General features: G+C 40.5%; 1 protein-coding gene across 1 annotated transcript in view; it reads left to right on the top strand.

Moving 5' to 3' along the window:
- The first annotated feature begins 3540 nt into the window (after nt 1-3540).
- LOC145414995 (protein MON2 homolog) overlaps nt 3541-20796 on the top strand; it is a 570120-nt gene continuing 552864 nt past the window's right edge. The window contains exons 1-3 of the mRNA XM_080284414.1: nt 3541-3651; nt 5823-5954; nt 18991-19173. Of these exons, the coding sequence (XP_080140540.1) occupies nt 3541-3651; nt 5823-5954; nt 18991-19173 (426 nt within the window). The remainder of the gene's footprint in view (nt 3652-5822; nt 5955-18990; nt 19174-20796) is intronic.

Here is a 20796-nt window from a genome sequence, read left to right as displayed (position 1 = left end):
TGGTGCAGGAATGGACTGGATTCCCCTCCCCCTAACCTGTTCCTGTTTGACTCAGAGGCTGACCACTAGTGCCTGTAATCATAGGCTGTCCCCCAGCCTTGGGGGGGACTACTTGGAGACCACTTGGACCAACATAGGAAGGAATGAAGGTGGGTTGTTATTTATGGTTCAGTCTTGGTTAGATGACTTTGGGAAGTTGAGTTGACGTAAATCCCCCTTTATAATGGGTTTCAATGTAGTGTACCGATTTACGATAAAATTGGTATACGGTAAGGTATGACCTGACGTAACCCCATCATAAAATGAGTTATATATATATGTATGTATGTATATAGTATAAATTTTGTTTTTCTCGGAATAGTTAACTAAAAATAGCAGACAAGTCTAAGTAGTTCAGCATATTTTAAAGGCTTACCCTTTTAGTTTAACCAAGTAGGTAGAATTCCAGTGCACTGCACATTTATAATTATAGATGATGTATGGACTATGGAAGTGGTAATTGAAATGTTATATGATACTTGAGTCTTGAGGTACCGAGAGATTTGTGAAATATTTAAAATTATATTGCTTTACTTTATGAGGAGTTTGACTGGGACAGGAAAGGTTTGAAGCCAGCAGATCCAGTGTTTGGCCCTTGGCCTTTGATTGATGCTGTCACTGTGAGTGAGGCAATAGGCAAGATGAAGGTGGGGAAGGCAGCAGGTGTGTCTGGGTTGACTGCCAAAATGTTGAAGGCCTCAGGAGATATAGGGGTGAGGTTAGTCACTGACCTGATAAATATGATTATTTATGAGTGTGTTGTCCCAGATGATTGGCTGAAGAGTGTAATTGTAAATATGTATAAAGGGAAGGGTGATGCCCTGGAAAGAGGAAATTATAGAGGTATAAAGCTTTTAGATCAGATAATGAAGGTAATGGAGAGAGTTTTAGAAGGTATGATTAGAGAAAGAGTGAATATTGATGAGCTGCAGTTTGGGTTTTTGCCAGGTAGGGGGACCATTGATGCCATGTTCATTGTTTGACAGCTTCAGGAAAAATATATTGGTAGGAGAAGGGATCTGTATTTTGTTTTTGTTGATTTGGAAAAGGCCTTTGACAGAGTCCCTAGAGAGGTGGTGAAGTTGGCAGTGAGAAAGCTTGGCATGGAGGAGTGGCTGGTTAGGGTGGTTATGGCTATGTATGTGGGTGCGTGCTCACACCCAGGTAAGAGTGAATGGAGATTTGAGTGATCAGTTTTCCGTGAACGTTGGTGTGCATCAGGGGTCAGTTTTGAGTCTCATGTTGTTTATCATGGTACTTGAAGCCCTCTCACGTGACTAGAAACGGACTCCTGTGGGAGATGTTGTATGCTGATGATTTGATGTTGACTGCAGAGAACGAAAGGGAGGTGGAGGAAAGGTTTAGGAAGTGGAGAGATGGTATGAGGCACAAGGGTTTAAGGGTAAATGCAGATAAAACAAAAGTGATGATATCTAGGGTTGGTGGCGGTACTGTCAAAGACGAGGGAGAGTGGCCATGTGCAGTTTGCCACAAGGGTGTGGGAAGTAATTCCATCTTGTGCGGTGTTTGTGATAAATGGGTGCATAAGAGATGTAGTGGTATCAGAGGTAGACTGCGAGATAATGCTGATTTTATGTGTACGGTGTGTCGGGGAGAGCAGGTGGAGATTGTCAGATGTGAAAGGATTGAACTTGCTGGTGAGTCTCTTGAGTGTGTGGAAGAGTTTTGTTATTTGGGAGACATGTTGTGTGCTGGAGGTGGGGCTGGAGCTAGCTCTGTGGCTAGGGTGAGAAGTGGTTGGAAGAAGTTCGGGGAGCTCTTGCCTCTTCTGACATTGAGAGGGCTCTCCCTACGTGCTAAGGGGTCTTTGTATGCAGCATGTGTTAGGAGTGTAATGCTGTATTGTAGTGAGACCTGGGCAGTAAAGGTGGAGAATATTCGCTGGCTCAGACGTGCAGAAATGACAATGATTAGGTGGATGTGTTGTGCGTCCCTGTGTGCAAGGTCCGGAAAAGTTGAGAGGCAGGATGGGACTGGAGTGTATTGGTGTTGTGATGAGGAGAGGTAGATTGAGATGGTTTGGACATGTGGAGGGGATGGGGGATGATAATTTGGTGAGAAAGGTGAGAAGAGTTATTATTGGGGGTGGGGTTATGAGGGGTAAACCGAGAAAGACATGGGACGAGGTCATTAAGTGTAACCTCAGGGTTAAGGGACTGAACAGGGAGGCTGTAATGGATCGTGCAGTATTGAGAGCCGCCATTAGGTGACCAAGGCCGACACAAGCAAGCATGTTGGAGCCCTTAAAAACGAAAATGAAAATGAAACTTTAAAACACAATAATACATTTGTGTTATTACCGTTTGTCAGATTAATTTTGACATTTCCAGGTTCCAACTAACTTAGCTAAAATTATTATTCTCTCAAAAGCAAGGAAAATGCACATGAGACACCCAGACGCATTGTTATTCTTTTTTCTTTCCTCATTTTTCTGCCTATGGGTGACTTTAGACTCCCTTTTCTGTCTTTCTTTCCTTCATTCTTTCCTCTTCCTTCTACCTGTGACAAACCAAATGGTGTCCTGTGCATCAGGAAACCATTTATTATGCTGGGTGGTAACCATATGACCAAATTTTGCCGTCTGGTGGTTTAGTGGGTAATTACGGCACTCCAGTCGTATTGAGCTGGTGAAGGTTTATATCCGAGGGGTGGTTGGGGTTTACTGCTCATGTAATGCCTCTCAGAGATGAGTGAGGCTGGTCATTCTCATCTTAAATGTCAGGACCAACTTGCCTAGCCCCCGGCTTCTGCGCTTCTCATGGGACAACGTAGGATTGGATGATGAATGAAATGATGAATTATTCCATAAGGATCATTCAAAAAGCTTCTTTTTTCAGCCAAATTTATTTTCTTGCTATATTTTTCACCATTTTCACTATAATGAGTTATCATCTGAATATTCTAAATATTCCAAAACATACTTTCATAGGCCTCATAAAGCCCCTAAAAGTACTTAATTTTCAAAAATTTTCCTTGAGGGGGCCCACAGCACCCCCCCCCCCAAGACCCCCCCAGCTGCAGAGGCTCACTTTGCTCGCCTCCCACCACCTTTTCAAGAATCTATAGACATCTTTTTCCTGCCCTCCCCCCCCCCCTTGTGAACTTTCTGGCTATGTCCTTGGTTCATATATACACATAGTCGCCCAAGTTTGTATTCCTACTTTCAGTCTTATACACAGAATCCCTGAACCAACTGATCCATACTTTTATTTTCTCCTTCCATCTCTTGCACACGCAACTTATACCCTCCATTGCCCTCCCATTCCCACCTAACCCACTCCCTCACATATACCCAATCCATACTCCCACTCTCACACTCTCACCTCTCCATTTAGCCTTATTCAATCCATATAAATGTCCCTTTTTGCATCCTCAAGCACCTGGACAGTAATTGCCACTATAAATTTGCTTTACAGAACTGGATCTGACTGAAATACTGCAAGGTGGGGTAGTCCTGCAGACGCTGTCAAATCATCAGATATGGCCACCTCAAGCAGTGAAGGTCAGGCAGTCAAGATGTTGGAGGCTCTTCAGAGTGACCTCAAATCCCTTTGTATGGAGACAAAGAAGAGATACCCACACATCAAGGATGTGAGTTTATTGGTCAGAGTAATGCACATCAGCTATTTAAGTAAATGGTAGTAGTTCCCGTTCATATGTACTGGTGTACTGTAATGCAGATCTGTATAAATGACTGGAACTGGTAAAAAAAAAAAAAAGTAGTCAGATTTAGTTTTTAGTGCTGTACAAGTTTTATAAGTATTTTTGTTAATCAAATACAGTACCCTCTTAGTCTGACTTAATAGCTGCCTTTGCTACCTTATTATGTTGTTATGAATTTAAAAGCTATTAATCCTATCTTTGGGAGGGTTTTTCTATCTATCTATCTATTGCCAGACGCCACAATCCCGTAAGGGGTGGCCATTTGAGTTTGAGTTATTTGTTTTACGGGGAGGGGCACTAACCCTCCACCAACCCACTTGTTGACACGTAGGGAGCACGTATGGTTTGGTTATATGGTTACCACCCAGCGTTGTAAATGGTTTCTTGGCTTACAGGAAACCATTTGGCATGTCACTCAATGTAAAGCCACGTGTAAAGGAAAGAAAAGCAATAAGAAGTGACAGGAAAGATGAGAGAAATAGGAAGAGAGGAGGGCAGGCACAGAAAAAGAATGATAAAGGCTAAGGAAGAAGTAGGCAACACTACTTCAAGTGAGTGGATGATGGGCGCCACCACCTACCACCAGGGATTTTCTAGCTATCTATCTATTGCCAGACGCCTCAATCCCATTCGGGGTGGCCACAAACAAAGCACCTCCACGTCGCCCTGTCCTTCGCCATTTCACTGCCTTGCTCCCAACTCACACCCCCCTCTCTCATATACCTCTCCACCCCATCACTCCATCTCATCCTTGGCCTCCCCCTTCCTCTCCCCCTCACTCACATACACTCTCTTTGTCAGTCTTTCACCCTCCATCCTCTTCACATGGCCAAACCACCTCAGTGTATTCCTCCTAACGCTTCCTATCACATCCACATCCACACCACAACGCCCCTGTATATCCTCATTCATCAGCCTGTCTCTCCATGTGACTCCACAGGCTCTTCTTAAATAACTCATTTCCACTGCTCTCACTCTTGACTTGTGTCCTTCCAACAACTTCCAAGCTTCACTTCCATACGTTAGAGTTGGTATCACAATACTGTCATGTAGTAACTTTTTCACTTCCATGCTTACAAAAATAAAGTTATGGTGTTTGAGAGGAATGAAGTCACAGAATGCACAGTGAGGTTGGATGGTGAGGATATGGAGAATGTGAGTGCATGCTAGTACTTGGGTGGTGTGATGAGTAAGGATGGAACTTTGGGGGATGAAATGCTTGAAAGGGTATAGCAGGGAAGGAAGGTTGTTGGTTCACTGAAAGCAGTGATGAGAAATGGGGAGGTTAGTATGGAAGTTAAGAAGTCACTGCATGATAGTATAGTGATCCCTACCTTGACGTATGGAAGCGAGGCGTGGACCTTGCAAGAGGGGAACAAGTCGAGAGTGAGAGCAATGGAAATGAGTTACTTGAGAGGAGCATGTGGAGTGACATGGAGGGACAGGTTGACGAATGAAGAAATGAAAGAAGGTTGTGGGGTGGATGTGGATGTGGTAGAGAAGATTAGGAGAAATACATTGAGGTGGTTTGGACATGTGGAGAGAATGGAGAATGAAAGACTGACTAAGAGGGTGTATGTAAGTAAGGTGGAGGGAGAGAGAGGGAGGGGAAGACTGAGGATGAGGTGGAGGGATGGAGTTGAGAGGTATATGAGAGAGGGGAGAGTGAGTTGGGGGGAGGGTAGTCAAATGGTGGGTGACAGAGCGACTTCGAGGCGTTTTGTCTGCGGCCACCCATTGCGGGGTTAGGGCATCGGGCTATAGATAGATAGATAGTTTTAGTTCATATTTGCCCTGTCACAGAGTGTTTATGTTTTTCTTGTTGCTCAGCAAAGTTGGTTTATTATTTGCTTCCAGAGTCCAACCAGCTGAGATGGTTTATTTGAAGCTCCTGTTAGAGAAATGTTGCCAGATCTGTACCATCTTGTTGTAATTTGTTGATCTACATACATGCTGGGATATAAAACAAGCAGTTTACTGTACCCCTCCCCCCCCTCCTCTTTTTTTTTCCAGTACTTAACAAGTTATATTTTGATACATCATGTTTTTAATGAAACTTCCAAGCATTTTTATTTTGTTTTTATTCATTTTTCTTGCAGTCTTGTGAGGAGGCAATTATCAAAGTACGTGGAGCCTCCATGAATCCACAATCATCTCTCTCCCAGATTACCTCCCAGGTTCTCTACCCTTTAGTTCAGGCTGCAGAGACCAAGGACCCCAAAATTGTCAAGGTGAGGTATTACTTTGTTAGTGAATTATGAATATGGTATGTCACCATCACCCATCATTTTTAAACCATATTTCTCATTCAAAATGACTTACAGTGGTCTCTCGATTCTACAGCCTGTATGGAGGAAACGCGTGCTAGAAACAGTGATCCAGAAAGCTAAATAAAAGTCTCCGTGATTGGCCGTTGAACTTTGGAAAGTGGGGTTTATGTTGGGTTAAATACTTAAACAGTGAGCAAATTCATGATTTTTTCTCATCTTCAATTCATTTTCACTGTGTAATGGAAGGGGTACTGTAAAAAACTACAGTAATGTTATACAGTGATTGAAAGCTGAATTCAGGACACCAAAGACCTTGGTAGTTTTTGTCATCATGCTGCTATGATGAGTTAGAGATTAGTAACGTTTGACCATTTTACAGCAAAAAATATTAGTACTGTACTGGAAACCAATCAGTTTCTGAAATGTAACCTATGGAGAGAAGAAAATATAAAAAGAGAGAGGAGGGAAATGTTTGTCACATAATGTCTCATAAGTTGCAAGGGTTAGTGGCAAATGTGACCTTGTTAAGCTAGGTAAGAGAGGCCCACTGACCCTTAGAACAAGGGTTCTCAACCTTTTTCCCACAAAATGCCCCTTGATTTAATAGACCATCTACCCATACCCCCATTAACCTGATGCTGATGTAGAATGGTTATACTGTACAGTATATTAAGACTAATTTTTTAGTATGCACTGATACTACAGTGGATATTATCAAATAGATGATATTGTAATGACTATTAAGCAGTTAAGCATTAACATCATTTTCAGTGTACAGTGATTCTACACAGGAGTAAAACTGTAGTTACTCTGTGAAGAATAAACCTTAGCACTAATTCAATGTAGAATGGTATTATACCAGCTATTGTAAGGCTATCAGTATAATAATTACATCATTTGGCATGTAAGCATTAATATCGCGTTTCGGATATGACAACCAGTATTAAATTTCATTGTAAAGGCTGTGCCTGTTTTGTGCAAACAGGTTTCTCAGTGTTAGACAGACGCACTCGAAGGTCATGCTCCAAGTTAAACCATGGTCAGTGTTCAGTTTTCATGTTCAGCAGCATTGAAAATCCAAACTCACAAAGGTAAATACAAAATAGAGAATGTCAGCAAAGACCTCACAGCAACATCAGCTACAGCAGGGTAAAACTCAGTCATTTTAGACCAGAACTTGGTCAGAGGAAATGTTTCAGATGCATCTTTTCCAACAGAGTTTTTCACCAGCTCTAGGAATTCTTCTTGCATGTTATCTGGGAGAAGATGCACATTAACAATGAATGGGTAAACGACCTTGGAGGGATTTTTTAACGAGTTTGGACATAAGAATACGTCTTCCAAGTAGGCCAGTTTCTGGAGCCACTGGTTTTCTGACAATTTCTTGGTGAGCTTTGCGACCTTTGTCTTGTTGTCACGTTTAAAGAATTCAGAAAGCTTATCCTTCTGTGAGTCTACTATTGATGCCACATTCCATCATGACAACTAGCGAACCTTGGTATGAAACAGTAACACTTCATCTCCTCCCAACTCATGGCACATTAGGTGGAGATGGAAGAGTCATGTATTCTGGGCACTTGAGGGTATTGCAATGTGCACATCATCATCAAGGATCTCCATGCTTCTCGATCTCGGGCAGCCTCCCTTTTCACTTTCTTATCCATTAGGTTATAATCTTTTACCTTCATCCCAAGTCTTTTTCGGTCTGTCTCTCACAGCCCTACCCCTGATTTTCAGATTTCTAACCATCTGCACCCAGTTGTCTTCCTCCATCCTCTCAACATACCCAAAGCCATTTCTCACCTTCTGCACCCAGTTGTCTTCCTCCATCCTCTCAACATACCCAAAGCCATTTCTCACCTTCTGCACCCAGTTGTTTTCCTCAGTCCTCTCAACATACCCAAATCATCTTACTCTACCCCTTCTCACCACGGCACAAATTTTCCAGTCCCATTCTTCCTCTTTACTCTTCGATCACAATCCTAGTCCCCCAAGGCCCCATATTCAAGGACACCCTATACATCCATCAAATCATTGTCATTTTTGTACATTTGAACTTATGAATATCCTCTTCATTTAATGCCTAGGTCTCACTACCACACAGCATAACACGCCTAATACTATCTATCTATCTATATACCTAGGCTGCTTCCCCCAAGGAAAGGGAGGTAGCCGAGACAGGACGACACACTCTCCATTTACTCATCCATTCAAACACATTCATTCACATCTTAGCCCCAAAGGGGAGAACGGACAGATCCTCACCGCACCACACCGCACAAGGGTCAACTGCGCAATGCAATCAGTGACATCCGTAGCAGGGCCCGACAGCAGAACTGGTTTACCCCTGCCACATCATAACAGACCCATCCCCTTACCCGCACCTGACCTGACTAGCTGATCAGACCAAATGCGGGAGAATATCCCCTCAGGGCTGCGTCATCACTTATTTATTCACAATTTCTCTCCATTTATTTCTGTCACGCACAGCCACTCTTCCTTGCTCAACAGACATCCCTCTCGCATCCAGCGCTCTCTTCACACTGTCCATCCATCCTATTCGTGGTCTTCCTCTCAGCCTTACACCTCTCACATCAGATCTAGTTATCTTTTTCACCAATCGCTCATTATCCATTCTCTCCATATGCCCAAACCATCACAACACCCCCTGCTCAACTCTGCCAGCCATCTCCCGAACAACTCCAGTTCTCCTTCGCACTTCATCATTTCGCACCCGATCCATACGCGTCACTCCACACATACTTCTCAGACACCTCATCTCCATTACATTCAAACTTTTCCTCTCTGCTACACCCATATTCCATGTTTCAGCCCCATATAATGCAGTCGGTACCACAACACCCTCATACAGCCTTCTCTTTACACCCATTCTAAGCGAACGACATTTAAACACTTTTTTCATTCCTCCCAGCACCTTTCCTACTTCATTTATTCTAAACTTCACTTCTGCATCTATTCTTCCATCCACTGCAACATGTGACCCTAGATATTTAAAACAATCTACCTCCTCAAGCAACTCACCATTCAAAACTATATTCATCCCCCTACCATCTATCAACCTCGTACACTTCATCACTTTACTCTTATTCTCATTTACTTTCAAATTCCTCCTTTCACACACCCTTCCAAACTCCTTTACCAACTGTCTCAATCTCTCCTCTGAATCAGTCACCAGTGCAGTATCATCTGCAAACAGCAGCTGCTTCAGATTCCAATCTCCACCATCAACATTTACCAGACTCAGACCACCTAAAACTCTTGCATTCACCTCCCTTACAACACCATCCATGTAAATATTAAACAACCAAGGCGACATCACACATCCCTGTCGCAGCCCCACTCTCACGGGAAACCAATCACTCACAGCATTTCCCACTCTTACACATGCTCTACTATTTACATAAAAACTTTTCACCCCTTTTAGTAACCTACCATCAAGTCCATACACTCTTAAAACAGTCCACAAAGCCTCCCTATCAATTCTATCATACGCTTTCTCTAAATCCATAAATGCCCAAAACACATCCTTGCCTTTTGCTAAATACTTTTCACACACTTGTCTCACAGCAAACACCTGATCAACGCATCCCCTCCCTCTCCTAAAGCCACACTGCTCATCACAAATCACTCCCTCTGTACCCTCTCTAACTCTCATAATTAATACTCTACCATACACCTTACCTACAACACTCAACAGACTTATACCCCTAAAGCTAGTACATTCATACTTATCACCCTTGCCTTTATACAACGGGACCACACAAGCACTTGCCCAGTCAATTGGCACCATACCTTTCTCAAAGCACACATTCAACAATCTTACTAACCAGTCAACAATAGTCACTCCACCACCCTTCAGGCATTCCACAGCACACCCATCCATACCTGCAGCTTTCCCTGTTTTCATCTACTTTACTGCCTTCTCCACTTCCTCCTTCGTGATCAAAGAATCATTCAGCTCTCCCAACACATTTATTCCTTGCACCCTTCCATCCGCCACAATCTCAGCCACCCTTTCCTCCTCTACATTTAACAGTCTTTCAAAATACTCTGCCCATCTCTTCCTTACTGCATCCATCTCAATTAACATCCTTCCATCCTCTGCTTTTACTTGTTCTTCCTTCCCAGACTCTCCCTTTCGCACCCTTTTCACCTCCTTCCAAAACTGATATTGTGATATTCTAATAATGTGGATATTTGTCTGATTTCTTTTATAATTTTAGTACTTTGTATTATTAAACTTTGAGGTTGATGAGATATGTTTTCCCCAAACTAGTCACCTTTAATAAGTATGAAGTGAAACATCATCTTCATTCTTCTTGGCTGACTTTATAAGATTCCTCGTGGGTACCTCTGTCGTGGAGACTGCACAGTGATCCCTCGATTATCTGAAGTTATAGAGCCAAAGGTATGTCCTGGCAATGGCTCCATCCCCAGGCCCCCCGTCGTACATAACCAAGCTTTGAAAGCCAGTGTAACAGGCCACTACAGTACATCATTCAGCACTTGTTCCTGTTGTTTAACACTGCTGTCTGGTCAAGCACACCTAAAAATGCTGTGGGCACACAAACCATAATGGGAAAATGTAATACAATCATGGTGAAATAGAATATAATCATGGTACAGTACAGGAAGGTAGATTAAAGTCATCATCAGCACGCACAATTCAACCATCCTCCATTAGTCTTACCCAGGATCTCCTGCTTCTCCAGAGTCAGCATTACCCTCTTTCTTTTCCCTGGTGGAGGGGCCGTCATCACACACCGTAGGAAGAGGAATGCAAGGAATAACAAGGCCCTAAGTAGGGAGGAAAAAACACAGAAGCCACAACGTGTGCAGCCATAACAGCCATCCGAGAGGAGCCGTTCACTACACTGTCACTGTGCGGGAACTGAGAACGACCAAGGGGGTCTCTAGCGGTGCTGGGTGAACTATCCAGCCAAACAGGGTGACATCACTTGTGTATTCCTGCCTGGCCGGGTACAAAAATGTTTGTGCAGCCAAAATTTCCTCCCGGATGCATGCATTTTGTCTGGATAAAATGGAAAAATGCACGAATAATGGTATCGAACAGCCAGATCACAGCATCCGGGGTAATGGATTGTCAGGGTAATGGATGTCCGGATAGTAGAAAGATTATATATATTTCTGTACATATATGTATTTATATACTATATATATATATATATATATATATATATATATATATATATGAAGATCTATGCATACAATGTAAGAAGCCTCGCTGAAGATTACAAATTTGATAACTTAATGGCTGAACTGGAAAACAGTAGTTGGGATATTGTAGGTTTGAGTGAGACCCACAGAAAAGAAGAAAAAGTAGTTCAGCTAAATGACAGTGGCCACCTGTTTTACCACAGAGGAAGTGAAAATGAAAGAGATAGTGGTGTAGGATTTCTAATTAACAGAAATCTTGCAGACAACATTGTTAAATTCAGCAGTGCATCTGACAGAGCAGCAGTGGTTGTAATTAGACTGTGCAAAAAATATACCCTGAAAGTGATACAAGTATATGCACCAACTTCTCAGAGCTCAGATGAAGAAATTGAAACATTCTTTGATGACATCTCCCAGATTATGGAAGAAGAAAAGACCACCTATACTATACTCATGGGAGACTGCAATGCAAAAGTTGGAAAATCATAAAATGGAGAAGCATGTATAGGAAAATTTGAAGTGGGAGAAAGGAACAAAAGAGGAGAAATGTTGGTAAACTTTGCAGAAATGTTTAACATGAGAATAATGAACACATTCTTTCACAAAAGAACAAGGAGAAAGTGGACCTGGAGAAGCCCAAATGGAGAAACAAAGAATGAAATCGACTTCATTATAGCAAATAAGAATAACACGATCACAAACGTCACAGTTATCAACAAAGTAAATATTGGAAGTGACCATAGAATAGTGGGTTGCACAGCAAGATTCAGTTTCAAAAGTGAAAGAAAGGAGATGATTAAAGACAAAAAGATATGCCCAATAAAACTCAGCGAAAACAAAGCAGCTTTTCATTTGGAAATAAGGAACAGATTTCAGGCTTTCAGTAATGCTGAATGTGACATTGATGAGTTGAATGACAGACTAACAAAAGTGCTAAAAGAATCAGCGGAGGTAGTAGGAAAACCTAATATGACCAAAGCCGGGAAGTATTCAGAGAAGACACTTGAGCTTATGAAAAAAAGAAAGGTAATGAAAGTAAAAACAAAGAAAGATGAAATAGAACGAGCGGAATTAAATAAGTTTATCAACAAAAGACAAAGAGAAGAAAAAAGAAAGAGAAACATGGATCAAATCAAAGAAACCATCAAAAAAGGAAAAAGTCTGAAGCAGGTCCGAAATAAAATGGCACTTGGAAAGCAACAAATTACATCACTCTAAGACAAAAACGGTGAAGCCACTAAATGCAGAAATATGATGCTGAAGCGAGTTAAAGAATTTTACAAAGAACTGTATGCATCAAAGACAGTAGTACCAATGTTTTCTGTTGACACAAGTGAAATACTTGAGATAACACCAGACGAAGTAAATATTTCTCTTAAAAATATGAAAAGAGGGAAGGCTCCGGGAGAAGATGGAATAGTAGCAGATTTACTGTTGGATGCACGAGCAGAAGTACAAACTAGGCTTGCTCACTTATTTACCCAATGTATAAAACAGAAGAAAATTCCCAAAACATGGTGTAATGCAATTTTTATTCTACTTTGTAAAAAAGGCGACTCAAAAGACCTTAGTAACTATCAACCCATTAGCTTGCTATCAGTCATTTACAAACTTTTCACTAAAGTCCTTACAAACAGAATAGCTACAAATTTGGAGGAAAACCAACCTCGTGAACAGGCAGAATTCCGATGCGGGTATTAGACCACTGATCATCTGCGCACAATGAATCAGCTAATTGAGAAAACTACAGAATATAATAAACCACTGTGCTTAGGTTTTGTTGATTGTGCTCAGGTTTTGTTGATTGCGAAAAGGCTTTCGACTCAGTGGAGCACATAGCAATTATAAATTCCTTGCGAGAACAAGGAGTGAATGAGAACACTGTAAAACTGCTCGAAAACATATATAAAGAGGGAACTGCTACAGTTAAATTACATAAGAACTCAGAGAAAATTAAGATTGAGAAGGGCGTGCATCAGGGAGATACAATTTCACCAAAGTTATTTACAGCATACCTAGAAAGTATTTTCAGAAAGCTAGACTGTGAAAACAAAGGAGTAAACATAGATGGAGAAAAGCTAAACCATTTAAGATTTGCAGATGACATTGTCCTAATCTCAGAAACAGCGGAGATGTTGCAAGAAATGAAATGACCTGAACAGAGAAAGTCTCAAAGTAGGGCTAAAGATGAACCGGAGTAAAACTAAAGTAATGTTTAATCCTCAAACACCAAAGAGCGTCATAAGAATAAGTGAAGAAATTCTTAAAGAAGTTGAGGAGTACAATTACCTGGGACAAATACTAAAATTAACGAAAGATCATGATAGCGAAATAAAAAAACGCATTACAATTGGATGGAAAGCTTTCGGTAAACATAGACACATTATGAAAAGTAGCTTGCCAGTTTGTATGAAACGGAAAGTATATAGCGAATGTATAATTCCAGCTATGACATATGGTTGTGAGACTTGGAAACTGACAAAATCGATGGAAAATAAATTAATTCGTTCTGAGAGAGCAATGGAAAGGTCAGTGTTGGGAATATCTTTAAGAGACAGGAAAAGATCAACTTGGGTGAGAGAGTAGACTAAAGTCAAAGATATTATAGAAGTTATAAAAGAACAGAAATGGAGGTGGGCAGGTCATGTAGCAAGAACAAGGGATAGTCGATGGAGCAAGAGGTTGTCTGACTGGACACCAAGAGATGGTAATAGTAGCAGAAAAAGGCCAGACAGGAAGTGGAGAGATGAGATAGAGAAATTTGCAGGGAAAACGTGGCAAAGTTTGGCTCAGTCAAAGAATTCGTGGAGAAGGTTGGGGGAGGCCTTTGTTCAGCAGTGGACTTGTAATGGCTGATGATGATATATATATATATATATATATATATATATATATATATATATACAGTATATATATATATATATATATATATATACATATAAATACAGTATATATATATATATATATATATATATATATATATATATATATAAAAATATACAGTATGTATATATATATATATATATATATATATATATATATATATACACAGTATATATACATACAGGTAAGCCCTTAATTCACACGAGGGTTACGTTCCCAGACCCTCCGTGTATGTGGTAAATTCGTGTATACATTCTGCTCTTGTGTGCACATAATTACGCATGTCTACTAAGTATATTACATCTGAATAATACTGTTTATGCATTACATACACCTTATAAACTATAAGTATGAAAAACAATGAAAATGTAAGAAATTTAACACTGAAACCTGACAAGCACAAGTGTAGGTGGAGACACTTCAGCAGTCTAGTGCCAAACCCTCACTGCCTCCCATATGCTACATTCTGCCTTTTTTATTGTCCAAATAGTTCTCATTCACCCCAACAGTGTTGCCAGGTCTACAGAAATATCTGTATTTCTACAGATATTTTGATGTTGTTAGGCAAAATTTACAGAAATTTTGGAAATCTACAGAAAAGTTTACAGAAATCTGACAGGATTTTTTGAAAACAGTCAAAATACACGTGAATCGTGGTTTTAATCGATCTGATACTAAATATTGGTACAGTCTTTGACTCGAGGTAGTAACTGATGTGACTAGTGAGTAGAAGAAATGAAAAATAATAGAGTCGAGTGTCGTCTTTTTGAAACATGGAAAGGTAAAGAGAACTTTATTTTTTATTTATATTATGCAGTACTTGCAAAGGTATTAATCACCAAATATCTAGTATATATTTACTGATGGATTTTTTTTTTCCCCTAGCTGTTTTATTGATTGAGACTCACTCATGCCAAGCTGTGTTTATATTCTGAGGTATACAATAAATTATCATGGTTATTAGTCACAAAATACCTACCGGTAATTAATGTTTACAGATTATTATTATAATTTTTTTGGCCGTGGATTGTGAATTGATTGAGATATATACGTTGAAATTATAACGGGTATGTCACAAAATATTTGTTTAGATGGATTTTTTTTTTTTTTTTTTTTTTTTTTTTTTGGCTCCATAAATTTTGTAATGATTAAGATATTCACAGGCCAAGTGTCATATTTCGTTTTGCATATTAAAATTATCTTGCGTTTATAAAGTCCTGTCATTCGTAATCACCATTATTAGTGTATTTTCTTGTCATGATGGTCACTTTTGGTATAAAGAAATTTTCTTAAATCCACAAAAATTTTCTGACCGAAACTACACATATTTTAGGGCTGACACCTGGCAACACTGCACCCCAAACATACGGTTCCAAACCAGTCCACAGGCGTAGGTGGAGACACTTTAGCACAGTCTGGTGCACTAGACCTCACTGACTCCCGTATGCTGCGTTCTGTCTTCTTTATTGTAAGAACAGTTGACTCACCCCAAACACACGGTTCAGAGACAATTCACCATGAAGTCAATCCACCATCAGAACATGGGCGATTCCTTGTCATTCTGTAATTATACTTATTATTGATTAATTAATACTTTAATAACTAATTTTCAGGGAGATTTTATAACTCATATAAGTAAAAAACTAGTGTACCGTACTTGCTAAATAAACTGGTATGTAAATAAATGACGGGGAATCGTCCTGACGGAGAATTGTCGCCGACATTCCTCCCTTAAGTTTGTCCAACACTTTAACTTTCTCTGTCAGCAACATCACTTTACGAGTCCGTTTTGGTGTGTTACCACATGCATCACTAGCACTATCCTTAGGCCCCAGGTTGGCAGACAAGGCAAGCAATCACTGGAAGGCAGAAAAATAAGCCACAAATAACGATTCGCGAGTCATGCATGGTTCGACCGTCGGAATCAAACTGACTGTGTGGACCGACCCGGCCCAGGGATGTTCTGCCCAGAGACCCAATATATCGTACCGTAGCATGAAAATTATCGTATCTTACCCTAAAATTATCGTACAGGTAAATTTTCAAATAAAACAATGAATAACTTGTTCATTTTTAATTCATAGGTATTTTATGGTACAATGAAATTACTTATTTAACATAGTTATGCAGAAAAAAATGATTGTTCTTAAAAATATTAGCGTCTACATTTTCATTGATTGCATTTTCATTCCGAGTCCGATGGGATACATAGGCCTACTTCACTTTCTTCACACTCCTCTGAATACAAAGTCTGATTATTCATTCTGTTTAGCATTTCATGTGTTGGTTTAAATGCTGAGCAAGATGTGCCTGATTCTTTGATGCACCAAGTAAAGTTTGAACTTCTAAGTTCTTGACATTTATGGGGTCGGCCGGGCTTGGCCCTGACCTCCCATGGGACTGGGAGGGGAAAAGAATTTCCTGAGTGACTCAGGGGAAGCGTGGGTTACTGGGGTGTGGGCACAATGAACTGTGTGGCGGGAATACTGAGTGTTGTTAACCTAGTATATATTTAAAAAAATCTAGGGAAGCTGAAATAGACAAAAATTATCGTATATTTTGAATGTGATATCGTACATCGTACAAGCACCCCAAATTATAGTACATATACGATAATTATCGTACGTAGAACATCCCTATCACACACACACACACACAGACACACACATACATATATGTATGCACACGGGCAGCAGGTAGGCATTTTTATATTTTATTTATTTCTCTTGTATATTAAAATTATTTATTTGAATACTGTAATTTTGTTTTAATTATTGTACGAAAAATTCGTGGATAACCGAAATCGCGTGAAAAAAGTTCACGTGAATTAAGGGCTTACCTATATATATATATATACAGGAAACTCGCCCGGAACACGTTCTCGCCGAACGCGCTCGCAATTATACACGGTTAGTGCTGGGATATGTATTAGATAACGTAAGATTAAAGAACCATTACGAAAACTATATATTTACGCAAGAGAGGCCTTTGATAGGCCAAATCCTCGAACATCAGCTCAGCACGCACGGTTTGTTTTGATCACGTGATGTGATTCGCTGTACTGCTTTTCCTCAGTGCTGTATTTGTAAGTTAAATATTTACTATTCTGGTATGCACTTGTAAGTTAAAGCACTTAAAGAAAGTTAAAGCATTAAATAAAGCCTTGTAACCAGTTATAGATTACACACGATCGGTGGGTTCCAAGACAATTCGCCATCATGTCAATTCCCCGTCAAAGCATGAACGATTCCCTATCAGAACAATTCGCACCCTGTATGGTTCCCCGTCATTCTATAAATATATTAATTAATAAATATTTTTATAAATATACTTATTATTAATTAATCAATACTTTAATAACTATATTTCAGGGGGATCCATCAAAGTCCATGTTGTCTTGTTATTGTTGTGACGGTGAACTGGCTTGACAGCGAATAGCCCAGAAACCATTTTTCTCCCTAGACTCCCTAAATGTGGTATTTTGCTGTTATCTGCCATTGGTAATCAATATGAAGCACTTTAAGTGGTTAGACGGTTTATTTAATGTTATAACTTACAAATACAGTACTGCACAGCAAAACTTCGACATATGAATACGTAAACACAAGGCAACACTCCGATGCCGAAACCAGTCGGCATCGGAGTGTTGCCTTGTGTTTACGTATTTGTATGTTGAAGTTTTGTTGTGCAGTACTGGATTTGTAAGTTGTAACATTAAATAAACCGTCTAACCACTTAAAGGGCTTCATATTGATTACCAATGGCAGATAACAGCACAAGACCACGTTTAGGAGATCTAGGGAGCAAAATAAGGAGTAGTTAAAACTTACTCGGTTTCGTGCTGAACGCGCCACGTTAGAAACGAAAACCACGCGTTGGGGGTGAGCTTGCTGTATATATATATATATATATATATCTATTGCCAGATGCCTCAATCCCGTTCGGGGTGACCACAAACAAATCGCCTCCACGTCACCCTGTCCCCCGCCATTTCACTGCCCTGCTCCCAACTCACACCCCTCTCTCCCATATACCTCTCCACCCCATCCCTCCATCTCATCCTCGGCCTCCCCCCTCCCTCTTCCCCCCTCCACCTCACTCACATACACTCTCTTCGTCAGTCTTTCACCCTCCATCCTCTCCACATGGCCAAACCACCTCAGTGTGTTCCTCCTAACGCTTCCTATCACATCCACATCCACACCACAACGTTCCTTTATATCCTCATTAGTCAGCCTGTCTCTCCATGTGACTCCACAGGCTTCTCTTGAACAACTTGCCAAGGGTACTGTATGTATATATATAGATAGATAGATAGATAGATATATATATATATATATATATATATATATATATGAAGTTGTACATATAAATGCAATACTTATAATAAGAGTACAGTATAATGTAGTACTGTTCCAGTACACTTACTGTCTATCTATCTGTATACCTAGGCTGCTTCCCCCAAGGAAAGGGAGGTAGCTGAGACAGGACGACATATTCCCCATTTACTCACTTACATTCCCAGGAAAGGATGCTGTTGAATTACACTTTGTTTGCCAAGAATGGATGCTGTTGTCACCGTGGGCTGATTCCTGAACTTCCCCCTCATTTATTGAACTTTTTTCACAAAATCCTGGGGAAGTTCAGTCGTGATTTGGCTGTTCGTTTTATCTGAAGTTCGCAATAAAACAGTTCATTATATTGGTATGATAACAGATTGTTATCATATGTATTTCATTGGACCAAATTATACTTTAAGCTAGTCCTAAGTGAATTTTTAAAATTTTCTGTTGATTTTTTGCTGTGTTATTAGCTGTTTATAGTGAACTATAATGTAGCCCAACCATCACCTTTTAGTATTCAGTTCACTACTGACCTTCCAGCTTATTTAACACATAAACTATGTGCCCCACAGCTGTCGCTGAGTCTGATGCAGCGTCTCATTGTGGCGGCTGTTGTTGATGCATCCAGTGGAGAGCATGTTGTTGAAACTTTGTGGATGTTGATGGAGTCTGGAGTGGAGGAGCTGAAAGTCTTGCAAACTGTCACCCTTTTGCTCACCACTAGCCCATCAATCCAGGGTCACAGTCTAGCAAAGGTTTGTAAGAATGGGAAGGGTAATGTGAAGGCTGCAGGATTTTTTAAAAACCTTTTAACCCCTTCACCATGATGACATACCCTGTACATCATTTCTAGGTAGTAGAGTAGTAGAATATGAGGATATACTCAGGACATCAGAAGTCAGTGCTTTACTATTGGGATACATTTATGTGAAGTTACGGAATGTGGTGAAAGTTTTTAGCATATCGGATAGAGCCAGGGTTCCGGGGGCTTGAGTGATGTGTGAATGGAAGCGTGGCCCATTGAATTGGGCAGCCTGAGCTGTCTGGATGTTGCTACTTCTCACCCTGCACTAGAGTGGGAAAGGAGGTCTGGATGTTGATGATGATGATAATGATAATGATAATGATAACATCCTATTACGTTGATATGGCGCTAGTGGAAAGATGAGCTCATGGTGAAATGATGAAGGTGTTAAGCTCTTGGGAAAGTGGTGAAGGTGTTAAGCTTGTGGCAAAGGGGTTAATGATAATTATGTGTACGCTAAGTTTGTGGTCTTATCTGCTATTAGTGTGTAATCACTAAACTGTTTAGAAGTTCAGACCTGAAAAACTTGTGAGCAGGAGTTGGTTTTAGCCAAAAATCAGCTGCCTTTAAATGCTTTTCTTCCCTTCTGAAAAAACCACTTTCTTCACAGAATAAGGTAATGCAATTTCTTAAATTGTATGGGCATTTCCATGGATGTTAGTGCATGTTTGAAAGTTGTACCTAAGTTAGTTAAAAGTACAGTCAAGCATTGTACCCAGCATTTATATGGTGAACCTCTGCAGTTGCATAAAATAGTGTAATAACCACCTGAGCACCAAAAATAATGTTAATGAATATTTTCAGTTGGTGTTGATTTAAATCTATATATCTATCTATTGCCTGATGCCTCAATCCCATTTGGGGTGGCCACAAACAAATCCCCTCCACGTCGTTCTGTCCCCCGCCATTTTACTGCCCTGCTCCCAACTCACACCCCCCTCACTCATATACCTCTCCACCCCATCCCTCCATCTCATCCTCGGCCTCCCCCTCCCCCTTCCCCCCTCCACCTCACTCACATACACTCTCTTCGTCAGTCTTTCACCCTCCATCCTCTCCACATGGCCAAACCACTTCAGTGTGTTCCTCATAACACTTCCTATCACATCCACATTCTCATTCGTCAGCCTGTCTCTCCATGTGACTCCACAGGCTCCTCTTAAATAACTCATTTCCACTGCTCTCACTCTTGACTTGTGTCCCTCCAACAATGTCCAAGCTTTACATCCATACGTTAGAGTTGGTATCACAATACCGTCATGTAGTAACTTTTTCACTTCCATGCTTACTTCCCTGTTTCTTATCACTGCTTTCAAAGAACCAGCAACCTGTCTTCCCTGCTGTACCCTTTCAAGCACTTCACCCTCCAAACCTCCATCCTTACTGATCACACTACCCAAGTACTTAAACGTACTCACATTTTCCAATTCCTCACCATCCAACCTCGCTGTACATTCACTGACTTCACTCTCGAAGACCATCACTTTACTCTTCCCTACATTCACCTTTAGATTCCGTTTCTTACACACTCTCCCAAACTCATCCACCAAGCCTTGCAGCTCCCCTTCGTCTT

The sequence above is a fragment of the Coenobita brevimanus genome, chromosome 101, assembly GCF_032717465.1.
Source record: "Coenobita brevimanus isolate Jiangsu-jjx chromosome 101, ASM3271746v2, whole genome shotgun sequence".
NCBI classification, from domain to species: Eukaryota; Metazoa; Arthropoda; class Malacostraca; order Decapoda; family Coenobitidae; genus Coenobita; species Coenobita brevimanus.
The sequence above is the reverse complement of the archived record's forward strand: the minus strand, read 5'-3'. Positions and strand labels throughout refer to the sequence as shown.